Below are 12,351 nucleotides of genomic sequence, written 5' to 3'. Positions count from 1 at the left end.
ACGTCGATTCTGATTGGCCGGCTGTCACAAATCTACCCGGATACCCAAAGTGGGTGAAATTCCACTGGTCGAGCAGAATTATTTTTCTGACAGGGAGTATTCTGATTGGACGCGTTTTCCTGGTCTGCCCAGTTACAATACAGATGAATTTATCTCGCACAATCTGCATAGCAACAGCCGCCTGGTTCAGACAGTGACAGCACTTCAGATGGACATTTTATAAATATACTAAACACGTCTGTCTGTTTTATGGGCGTGAGTGTAAAACAACAATATTGCCGACAATTAATTTCAAACATTTCATTAAATAAGTAAATAAAACAGTAAGTGTGTGTGAAAAACATTTATATAAAAATAAAGTAAAAATATATATTAAAAAAAAAAGTAAAACAGGAAACGTGTTTGTGTTAAAAAAAGTAAAAATAAATAAATAAGTGTGTTAAAAAAAAACATTACAAATTAAACCAAATAAAACATTGTGTGTGTGTTAATAGACAAATATAAATAAACAAAGAACTACAAAATTAATATAAAATGTGAATTTTTAAACAACTAATAAAAGGAACAGTTACTAAAATAACAATGACAGTAATTAGAAAATATAATTATTTAATATATTTACGAGTTTGCACTGGTTGTTCTGATTGTAGAGCTATAGTTTGCTGCAATGATTCGGCATTTCTCCCAGTAAATAGGGAAGTTTCTATATTGGATAGACATTTAAATTCGGGGTATACTTGGGAAATGTTATTCTCTTAAGGTTTTATATTTAGGGCGTGAGGTTAGAAAGTGCAGCGCTATCTATTATAGCAGGCCAATTTATTCAATCGTGTTTTCTTTGAAAATGAATTATTTTATGGTCTAATTTGACCAAATATCCATTTTATATTAGGATCCCTTAGGGGACGTAAACAATCAGCGTTTAATGTGCATTTCATTTAACTAAAAATGAACAGACAAAAGAAAATAAATCTGACATGATCAGTCTGAAATCGAAAGTAAGAATAGCTACTGAATATCATAAAGTCGAGTCTAACTGTAGGCAAATATATAGTGTGATATGAGTTGTTTACTGGACAGACATTTCAAAGTTCAAGCGGTGACCACATTGTATAAAACTCACAAATAAAGCCAGAAGAACTTGATTTATCACATTTATTTTCCATTATACAAAAGTTACAATGAACATCAGAAAAAAAATAAACTGGGATAGATAGGTTGGTTTTGACTCGGCGGAGAAGCAGCACGTCTTCATTCAAACCCGCTGCAGACAAACAGGAGAAAGATGAATCAGTGCAGAACAAATAATATTTCTATCATCAGGAACTTTTAATCAGAAATTTTATATATTATTTTCATATATATTGTTCACAACACCGGTTGTGACCAGTTCAACCAATGACAGAGGTTATTTATTTTTAGAGGCATCAACATGTCCTAAAAAGAAGAACAATCAATGCTAAGTCTGTTTGGTTCAATAATACTCAGATTTAATTATATTATCAAAATGTGTTTTTGCTGGAGTCAAAACATTCACATCTTTAAAAGTATAATCACCAAACAGTAAATATTCTCCATTTACTTCACTGTCGGTTGTGCTCAAAGCCCTCAGATTATGGCCATCACCGTTAACTTTATTTATTTATTTTTTAAAACACACCGAACAAGTCACAGATTTGTTACGTAACGCCTACATAAAGCCATGGAGTTGTGTCTGGAGATGCAGTGACTTAAACCAACCCTGAATATGAATCATACCATTCGATATTGATAATTATCACGATAAATGTCATCATATCGTTATTTCTTTCAATTTGAAATGCTGATTTTTGCTTTTTGATGAAACCAGATCGTTAATTGTGGTTTTAAACGGTTCTTTATGATCAGAACATGACAAAAACTTGCCAAACAGTGGATCACTTAACACATTTGAGGAAGAACATTCGAAACAAGATAAGTATATTAAAAAAAAGATTTTAAGTAAAATTAAGTCAAATCTTTTTTCAGTCCCTTTTCCACAACAAAATAAATATCTTAATAGAAAAAATTAGTGCTAATTTGTTCATGATTTAAATTAATCAAACTTTTTTGTGACGATACACCGACAGGCTCAGACTGTTAGCCCAGGTGTCCGAATCTCACACCGTGTCAGCCAGCAAATCCAGATTAAGCTGGTTGGCAGTGCATGCAGTAAATCTGTAATTATCTTCAGTGTTTGTGTTGTAATTCTCTATTTAATATTTTATTTATCTCTTCTTTTATGTGTAATATGATTAAGGTGTAAAGGTAAAACTGAACGTTAGGTCCAATGTCTGACAATATGAGAAAAACTCTCTAAAATACAGGGGGGGTGGTTCAGGAACCGGGTCTATTCAAAATAAAACATCAGTGGTCTGGATTTTTTGTGACTTTAATTTCAGAGGATTTACAAGTTATTTTCTTGCAAATTCACCACTTTCATAAAGCTATTCAGGTGGGCTGCATCCCAGTGAATCTTAGAGATCCAAGATGCTGCTTCTGCAGCAGCCAGTCTCTGGTTTACAGGTTACTGAGGTGGATTTAAACCCACTGACTCGTCTGTGACCTTTGAACCTACCTGACCATGTTGGCGATGTCCCAGTTGGTTTCAGAGGACAGCGGACCAATGATCTCTACGCCCTCTTCTGTTACTATGGCGATCTCGTGCTAAAACAAAAACACAACATCACATTACTCATTATCACCTCAACACATCCGCGTGGAGGTTGAGAAAGTGAAAGTAGTGTGACGATCGGATTAAGGGAAGGATTGGCAGTGAAGTCGTGTAGCTGCAGTGAGACGCACAGTGTGGGTCTCAGTTTGCTCATCAATAACCGAGGAGGTCGGAGGCGTCTTGTGTCCCAGCTTCAGGGTAAAAGCGAAGGAGGGTTTCAAAATGGGAGAAACATTCCTTAAGTCTGCAGACTGAACTTCCTTTTCTCTTTGTTTAGTGATTGACTTGTGTTTTGCTGATGGATTGTTCTACATTTATTGGACTTAAACAACTCGTCAAATCAACTAACGTTTACTTATATAGCACATTTAAATATTTGCTTTCCAAATATACAATACCGTAAAACTTTGATTAGTAGCCCAGGCTTCATTCATTTGATCTTGCTGCGACAGACGTCTTATTTGAAGGCAGCGACGTAATGAAAACAACAGGCTGCAGGAGGAGAGAAGTTAGCAGACAGAGAGCGACGGACTTCACGTGACAGGATTCACCACTTGGATTCATTTTTACAAAATGCTGTTCTGGTTCTTTTGATGGGTGGAGCCTCACAGACTGAAGGAAGATAAATAATCGGGAACGGACACATTAACGAGGCTTCAAAGGTAACACGAGTCGGCACTTTTCATCCCTTGTACCATCAGGTTACACCTGTAAATCTCTAAGAATCAGACTTTGGGGCTCGTTGTTTCCGTTAAATGAACTGAACAACTGAATCGTGGAGAATGTAACCGATCTAACGATGTGCAGCGTGTCCACACCGACACATTGGTCACACGTTTAAACATTAAATATGTGGATTAACAGTTTGAGCAGCTCAGAAGCAGCTAAAGCGGCGACCCCGCAGGGTTTAAAAGGTTTTAAACATCCAGAGAACTTCTATAAAAACCAGACCAGGCTTTTAATGGAGACCTGCGTTTATTTGTCCAAATGTGTTCCCACAGCAGGCGGCTGTTTGGGACTCGGCTATTAATTTTAGTTTTACGGTACATAAGGTCTTTGTCTGAGTTGGTAAACGCAGTTCTCAGAGACTATACTTCTGCGTCAAAGTGACGGCGTAGGCTACGGGGCTACGCAGGAGTGTATATGGGCCTTTAATCTGAGGCAGAAAATTAAAAACCATTATGATCAAATATTTTCATATATTATCCGGTTAGTTTCGCTCCCTTTTTCCTCAAAACAAATTTCTTGAATAGAAACATTAAATGCTGATTCGTTCATGATGTAAAATCAAACATTTGTTATATTGATGTCTATGAAGATTCTCAGTCATCCAGGTCATAGTTGCCCTTCATTTTAACCTTCGTTGGATACATTTGTTATATTGTTATTGAGGAAAATAATTATTTTGTTTTATTTTCCAGCCCTAATTCAGATCAAACTGAAAAGTGTGAAAGCTTTAAGTGTTTTAATTGTGTTCAATTCTGTTTGTTTAAATGAACGATAAAGTTCTTCAGATTTCTCAACTGATCATTTCGAGACTACCGACCCCCTCGTTAATCACCCGTCAAACCACAGCCATTATTTTTTTAAGTCCGAAGGTTAAACAACTCAAAGTGTGTCAAAAGCAGGAGGCAGAAAGAGACATCAGGCTAAAAGCGAGCAGATATAAACTCACCCTGTTGTAGGAGCGAGCGTCTCTGTAGTAAAGCACTTTGAGGCAGCGCTCCACCAGGTCCCGGGCCTCCTGCTTGGTGATCTCCACCTTGTTCTCCAGCACCTCCCTCATCAGGGGCTACACACACACACACACACACAGAGCAGGTTAAACACACACTTCTCACAGGCGCTGGTCACGCTGCAGATCTTTTCTCTAAGTGTTCAGACAGGAAGTGAAACAGATTTCAGACGTGGAACAAACAGTCACAGATTTTCTACAAACTGAAGCTGATAAAGAGTCTAGAGCTGAACCGATTCGTTGACGCCACCTGTTACGAAAATATGTAGATGTGCGTTAACAGTGGAAGCAGAAGGACAAGCTGCATCTACACGACCTCGCCTTCGACCACCTGAAGTTTTCCGCCGCACGGTACCAGCTCCACTCGCCTTTGTTTGATTTTCCACTGTGGAAAAGTTGCACCTGTACCTGCTTCCAGATACCTCTTTTTTGTATCACCTCCGTCGAGGTTCAAAGCGAGCTGAGGGAAACTAAAATGTGACGTGAAAACACAGCAGACAGCTGATTGGTCAGAGAGAATCATTGCGCGCGCCTGACAGAGGCCAGCAGCAGAAAGTTTTATAATTTTCATACGTTATTTCATCAATAAATCCACTTCCTGCACGCATCGATTTTGACTACCAGCTATGCACAGCGGGGTAGCCTTGATAATCCAGCTGCATTCTAACATTAGCTCGGCTCTCCTTATTAACTTGGCTCCTTGCATGCTGGCTAATAACTTTTTTAAGCTGGGTCTCCGAGATTGAGAGCGTCGTGTTGGACAGATTTGTGCAGCGCTGTTCATGAGGGAGAGGGACGAGCGAGAGGAAAGTGCTTTGGCGCTCTGCAATCAAACACGATTTTAAATAAGCTTAGTAAAAATAAATAAATAAAACATGGAAAATCAATCTGTGGCGTTCAACTAAACGAGCATATGGGAAACACTGGCTTATCTGTCTGTACATTGTGAGGAATGTTCGCTGGTTTGTGTGGCGTCGCTATGATCTGCAATGGAAAAACGGCACTAGACAGAGACTCTGTTCAGAAATGTCTTCTCTGTAGCAGAACCGCTGTGCGTGAACAAGTGAAGCGAGTCAGCACGCCAATCCTGTTTCCTCTGTCTCCACACGAGCCTGGTACCTGATCAGCACCAGCAGCTGGTTCCTGTTACTTCCTGTTTCTTCACCGCCTCCGTGTTAAAAGTAATTTCTGCATATGCTGCAGCATTTTTAAATCATGAGGTCGTAACCTGATGCTTTCCTTTCTGGGTCTGCGAGTCATCTGTGTGTGTAGTTATGTCACGTTCTCAAACTCACCTGAGCCAGGTACGCTCCAAAGCCTGTGGCCACCGTGGGCGCCTCATAGGCCACGCCCAGCTTGTCCACATAACCTAGGAAACTACAGGGAGGCAAGATGGCCGGTTAGTTGTGCACAAAAGGTTTAGTTTCAACATAAATGAGTTTGCAGAGCGGACTAAAGCCAGGAAGAGAGAAGAAGAGGAGACGGCGCCCACCTCTCTCCGTTGTAGAAGCCTCCGATCACCACGGTGTTCCACAGAGGATTCATCTTGCTGCGGCGGTTGTACATCACTCTGGTGAGCCAGGAGTGCACCGCCTTCGGGCTGTAGCTGTGACCGTCACCCAGCAGCTCCTCGTCGATGCTGACGGAGACGAAGGAACCGGACAAAACTAAAACTTAACATCTCAACAAGTGCAGGAGGTTAAACTTCGCTCTGTCTAAGGACATCACAGGAATAACCGCCAAGATATCTGGGATCAAAGTCATTAAAAACAAACCACAGGTGTCTGTGGAAAGATGAGCCACCGAACTACAACTACTAGATGGACTGATGAAGTAGAAAAGAATAATGTGTAATCTGAAGGGTTCGCCTGATTTAACGCTCCTTTGATTGATTCCAATAGCTGAAGTATGGAATCCAACAGTGATGTCAGAGGCAGACATTTGTTTTGTGCAACAGGTTGTCCTTTATTTTTATCTGGATCGACGCACCAGGGCTGATGTTGGTTCTCTCTCTCTTTATTTTGCTTTATGGTTTGGCTCTTTTATGTATTTATTTTTCTTTATATAATCCTGCACCGTTGCTATTTGGGGGTGTTTGTGTGTTACTGACATTTTGTACATCGTCATGTTCAGAGGTGGAAAGTAATGAATTTAAATTACTCACGTTACTGTAATTGAGTAGATTTTTTGTGTAGTTTTTTTAAATCTGTCATTTTACACTTAACTGGCGAAACACTTGACTTTTATTTTGAAGTAGTCGCAGGAAATGCAACCTACACCCTTCTCAGCTGGGTAACCAGCTCCTTTCAGTGTCTGCAGACTCATGCTGTGTGCAGCGTGAAGTCAGATCATGGCAGCTCACAGAATTATGGAAAATAGAGCTGTGTGCTGCAGCTCGCTGTTTCTGAGGGCGTGTCTAAAGATAAATGCACATTATATGAGGCGCATTTAGTTTTCATTCACAGGGATGAAAGCGGGACTCCAAACGAGCTGTTTTCAGTTCAGAGCAGAGTTTTCTGTGGGAGGTGGGAACTCCCTTTGGGCTTTTTCACTTTGCAAACCTGTTACATGCACAAAAAAGGAATATAACTGGGAAAAGCCAAAAACCAAACTACCACCTCTTTAATAAATCGTGCCAATCAGAGTAACATTTACAATGACAGATTTTAACCATCACTTCTCAGTGAACGGCCTCCATTTTAAGTCGGCCTGTGTAGATTTAGGCCTACCGTGTTTAAGAGTCGGGCCCCCACAGTGTCTGCTGTGTACAAATGTAGTTGAGGACCCCGGATGTAGAGGTCAGTTAAATAATAGCCTGCTTCAATTGGTGGTTCATAGTTTGGTAAGAAGCTTTGCTCCAAACAGCCAAACAGACATCAGTGCAGTGTCGGTTGGCGTCAGCAACCTGCTGCTAACTAGTTATTATACGAACGCTCGTGAAGTCCCATTAAAACGACCGCCGGTCCGAAGGTAAATAGGGACGTGATTTCATGTACAGGCCAGTGTTTCCCGCCAGTCTAATCTGTTTCCTAATGAAGCGAAAACTTTCTCAAACTTCTCATTAGAACATTAAATGTCATTTTTCACCACTGATTTGGAAAAGTATCGGTCAAACAAACTAAAAGCGCCATAGGACTGCGATTTAATTAAATCAGTATAAATAAGTTCTTTTAGGAGGTTAAAACGTACTTTACTTGTACTTAAGCAGAATATTTTTGTACTCTTCCCACCTCTGGTCATGTTTGTCCGTTCAACGGCTGTTTGACAACTAATAAAGATAACGTTGAGGAAAAGAAGAAATAAAGATCGTCTGTGTGGGAGCAGCAGCTTACACCATCTGTTCGATGACCTGTTTGAGATACTGGTAGTCGGCGTAATCTCCTGAAGCTCCCAGGATGGTGTTGCTGTTCACCTGAAACCAAACAACAAAAAAACTGTCAACACGTGTTTTATTTATTTCCTGCTGCAGCCGGTGTTGTTCTGGCAGCGGAGACCGTCACCTTCATGAGGCGCGAGATGTTCCTGAAGCGAGCCAGAGAGCCGTACGAGCCCAACATGTCCGCCGCGATGATGACGCCGCCAGTGAACTTCACGCCAAGCACCGACGTCCCGGTTACCATGGGGTTCCTGCACAGAGGCCGAGAGAGAGAGAGAGGGTTAAGATCTCACCAGTGTTTCGCTGATGTTGTTATGAACACAATGAAATAAGGCTGTAGCTGCCGCTGAGGTCACCTCATCTGTACATTACATTTATTCATTTAGCTGACGCTTTTATCCAAAGCGACTTACAGCTGCTATACATGTCAGAGGTCACACGCCTCTGGAGCAACGAGGGGTTAAGTGTCTTGCTCAGGGACACGATGGTGGACGGGTTGTCTTGTTCATTGTGCCATCACCGTTCATTTGTATACTCGGTATGTGGCTGAATGACAATAAAACAAAGTTGAAGTTTCGTTTTCTTCTGGAGATTTTAAAGTCCAGAGGAAGAGCTTACCGGAAGATGAAACTCAGGCTTCATCCTCACTCCTACGTTTAAAACTCAGACCTTCTGCTACGTTTAGACTAAAACGGCAAATCCGACCACCTAAAACGTTGAAGTCTGAAACAGCCGCCGACCCCGGTCTGGTTTTAAACTCCGGGGTGGCGTGTTAGTGCTGACAGGTGAAATCGATGAGGCTCACGTTGGGCTTCCTGATTGGCTCCTATCAGTTAAAATATTCTGTACTGTGGAAATAACACTTCTACACTCCCAGTCTGTTTCCCGCCGCCACAGCCTCTTTGTCGTCCCGTGTTCCTCTCAGTAACAGTTCCACCTCGCTGTCGGTCCACGCAGAGAAATCTCCGCTGTGGTTCTTCACCGTCGCTGCTCTTCGTTCGTCTCTAGTAGAACTTTCCTCTTTAGCCGAATCTTCTACAGCTGCGAGGCAGACTTCCTGTTTACACCGGCTCGCACGTGCCCAGTGTACGTGAACGGCCACGTGATGTCCATTTTCAGTCATTTTAAAATAGCTAAAACAGAAACCTAGTGAAGCTGAAAAAGCTACAGCTAATGTTTGCGTCCTGGCTGGAAGCAAAATCTGATAAATCACTATATTACACAATGAAGGAAGAACATACAAGTAAGTTTTGACAGCTCACCTGGATTACGTCACTGATCAAGATCCAGGTAATATAAATAAAGTGAACACGATGCTTTTCATTGTTGTTTGCAGTAAAATTATCAGAACTAAACAACCACGGAGCACAAAACAGATTAACCAACTCATTTTGTTGCGTTGTTAAAATAACATTTATTAAACTAAGCTAGAACATAATAGTGAAGAAATATAGTTAAGAAACTAAGAACATAATAGTGAAAGATAAAAATAACGGCTGATAACGTTAAACAGCAGGAGTTCAGCGGCTAGCTAACACGGCTAACAGTTAGTCAGCAAAACTAAACAAACTGAATGATTTCCGTTATTAGAGATCGATATGAACTCGTCCTTAATGTTTAGGTTAGTTAAATAACTCGTAGATCATCGACACTGAGCTGTAAAAGCGTTAAACCGGTTCTGAACTAACAGTTAGCTTAGCATCAGTTAGCTCCATGATGATGCAGCACCGCAAACCGAAACCGACGGCGGAGGTTCGGCTTGAATTAACGGGGAAGAGTCGCGGTTCTGTCGGAGCGGGTCACTCACAGTGTGTGTCGGACCGGCCCGCATGATGTGCCGGGTCCGCTGCTGCTGCCGCCGCCGCCGGAGAGGGAGTAGAACTGTCCGGGCTTCGGTCCGTTCTCCCAGAAACTCATCTTCGTTCCGCACGACTCCATGTTGGAAATACACGCAGGAAGTGACGACACGGCGTCTTCTTGTTCAAGCGGTTTGACGTCACGGAGCGGCGCTTCACCGCCGCCTGCAGGTGGATCACGTGTTACTGTTTCATTTATTTATTTTATTTCAATTTTTAATATATATATTTTTTTTTAACACACAAACAACTTTTACTGTTTAATTTTATTTAAATATTTAATAGATTTTTATTTTTTTTAACACACACGCTTACTGATTTATTTATTTACTTTTATTTTTAATACTTATTTTTACGGAATTTTTATATTTTATATATATATATATAAATTTTATTTTGTATTAACACACAAACACAACTTTTACTGTTTTATTTATTTACTTTTATTTTTAATATTTATTTTTACAGAATCTTTATATTTGATATATATAATATTTATTATTATTAACACACACAAACACAGTTGTGTTTTTGTTGTTTTATTTACTTATTTTAATATATTATTTTCATTTTCTAACACACACACACACACACACACACACACACTGTTACTGTTTTAATTATTTACTTTTATTTTTAATATTTATTTATTTTTATAGTTTATATATTTTTTATTTATTTTTATTAACATACACAAACACAACTTTTACTGTTTTATTTGCTTATTTAATGAAATGTATGAAATTAATTGTTCTTATGTAATTTACATGTAGCTTTGGCAATACTGTTGTACATTCATGCCAATAAAGCTGTACATTTTAAGGTGAAGTCAGCTAAAATGGGCCACTGTTTGGTATGACTAATAAGCCCATCTAATAAGCTATGCATAGCATTGCTATTTTGAAAAGAATCTAAGTTTCTTTACAAATTTAAACTATTTTTATTTGAAAGAGCCTGGAAAAAACATCTTCCATAAACATTTTGCTTTGTTGGTAAGGCTACTTCTACTTGCTTTAGGTAGGCAGGTTTATTGCCACAATATAAGAAGTTGTAGAGTGAAATTGCGTTTTGTAACTCCCTTCTGCTACTCAGCAGACAATAAAAAAATTAAAATAAACAATCAGTGGAGCAGTGCTGAGGATGAATGAGAGTTTAAGAGTCTGATAGCTTGGTGGAAAAGCTGCTCTGCAGTCTGGTGGTGCGGCAGAAGAAACTTCTAGATCTCTAGAGCAGTTTTAATCACCTGCTGCAGAGTCCTGGGCCGTGCACATCCCATGTTAGTGATGTTTCCAGTCAGGATGCTTTCTGTTGCTCCTCTGTGAAAGCTGACAAGAACTTGGCGTGAGAATTTAGCGAAATACAGCTGAGCTTTCTTCACCAGCGTGGAGATGTGAGACGACCACGTCAGGTTCTCTGTGATGCTGATTCCCAGGAACCTGAAACTGTTCACCTGCTCCACCTCAGCTCCACTGATGGAGACAGGAGTCTTTATCTCCTTCTTCCTGAAATCAACAATCAGCAGCTTGTTCTCTGAGCACCACTCTGCAAGATTAGGAATTCCCTCCCGACATGAAGTCTCATCGTTGTTTGAAATTGTTGGTGTCGTCCACAAATTTCACAGCAGAGTTCTCTCCATGTCGAGGGATGCAGTCGTGGTGTACAGCGTGAACAGGAGGGGCGGAGTAAACAGCCCTGGGGGGCTCCGGTGTGGAGCACTGGAGTGGAGGACGAGAGTCCACGAATCTGAACTGACTGGGGTCTGTTTGTGAGGAAGTCCAGTTTCCAGTTGCAGAGTGTTGTGTTTAAACCAGAGTGCTGAGTTTGCCGATCAGCTTCATGGGGAGATTGTGTTGAACTCTGAGCTGAAATCTGTTGTTCTTTATGTGCTGAATATCGCCGTCAGCGGTGAGGAGTGAAATTTACTATGTCGAGCTCATTTTCCACAGGATTTCTCTGATGTACTTCATGTAGGCTGTGCCCCGCCCACTACAGAAATCTCAGAGCGCCATAAAGCTCCAACCTTATTTAGCCCATTTATCTGACTTCACCCTACTTGTAGTTTTCTTGAGTATTTCCATTTGATTGATGTAGGTAGCAGAATTGGTTAGTTTAGAGTAAGACGCCCCCCCCCCCTAAGCTCAGTGTCTATTGGCTGACATATAAAAGAACATTTCATTGGGTTTTTTGTATCTTGAAGAAGCTTATATGCTTCTGTATTAATAAAATGAATATACACAGTTTAGCATGGGGTAAAATCCCTTTAATAGGTGCAAATGAGAGATTTAATTTAACTACAAGTAGCTGGTTAAATGCACGGGATTATGTGACAGACATATGTTGTGTTATGGTATCAGCTTTCCCATCATTTATTTGTCAGACTTTTAAAAAGTGAGGTTGCTGGAACTTCATTAGCAGAAAGTCTGAGGTGAAATAAATGTTAGCCAGCCGGCTATATGAGCATAAGTGAACTTATAACCTCAGACTTTCTGACAGTGAAGTTGGTAGCTGGTTAAGGGGCTGAGTGTCTAAATAACATCTAACTTACAAACGATCAACCATAAACTTTGGTACAGTTTGGTACATCTCAGCCCGTTGGATGGGGGGTGTCTCGCCCCGAACATACTAACCTTGTATTTTACTACTTGCCGACAACCAACTTTTACTATTCTATGTTGTTACTATATAATTATGT

The 12,351-nt window shown here is 40.4% G+C and overlaps 1 protein-coding gene across 1 annotated transcript; it reads right to left on the bottom strand.

Annotated features, from left to right (window-relative positions):
- Nucleotides 1–1,140: 1,140 nt before the first annotated feature.
- On the bottom strand, nucleotides 1,141–9,768 carry psmb4 (proteasome 20S subunit beta 4). The gene is made up of 8 exons (XM_038724382.1): nucleotides 9,611–9,768; nucleotides 7,928–8,054; nucleotides 7,760–7,839; nucleotides 5,920–6,066; nucleotides 5,723–5,804; nucleotides 4,368–4,484; nucleotides 2,597–2,685; nucleotides 1,141–1,264 (listed from the first exon to the last, which is right to left on the bottom strand). Exons 1-8 carry the CDS (start codon nucleotides 9,739–9,741, stop codon nucleotides 1,252–1,254), a joined length of 786 nt encoding a protein of 261 aa, XP_038580310.1. The 5' UTR covers nucleotides 9,742–9,768; the 3' UTR covers nucleotides 1,141–1,251.
- Between the last annotated feature and the right edge of the window lie 2,583 nt (nucleotides 9,769–12,351).

Source organism: Micropterus salmoides, unplaced genomic scaffold (genome assembly GCF_014851395.1).
Source record: "Micropterus salmoides isolate LMB-PRFRI ecotype aquatic unplaced genomic scaffold, ASM1485139v1 Ms_hic_scaffold_17, whole genome shotgun sequence".
Taxonomy (NCBI): domain Eukaryota; kingdom Metazoa; phylum Chordata; class Actinopteri; order Centrarchiformes; family Centrarchidae; genus Micropterus; species Micropterus salmoides.
Note: the sequence above shows the minus strand (reverse complement) of the source record. Positions and strands in the feature narration are given on the sequence as shown.

What these genes read in the sequence shown, in the direction of transcription:
- psmb4 (XM_038724382.1), bottom strand. Translation starts at nt 9,741, where the DNA reads ATGGAGTCGTGCGGAACGAAGATGAGTTTCTGGGAGAACGGACCGAAG. An exon ending in GGGCCGGTCCGACACACACT is followed by an intron (nt 8,055 to 9,610) that starts GTGAGTGACCCG and finishes GCCTCTGTGCAG; the next exon opens with GAACCCCATGGTAACCGGGA. An exon ending in TTGGAGCGTACCTGGCTCAG is followed by an intron (nt 4,485 to 5,722) that starts GTGAGTTTGAGA and finishes GTGTGTGTGTAG; the next exon opens with CCCCTGATGAGGGAGGTGCT.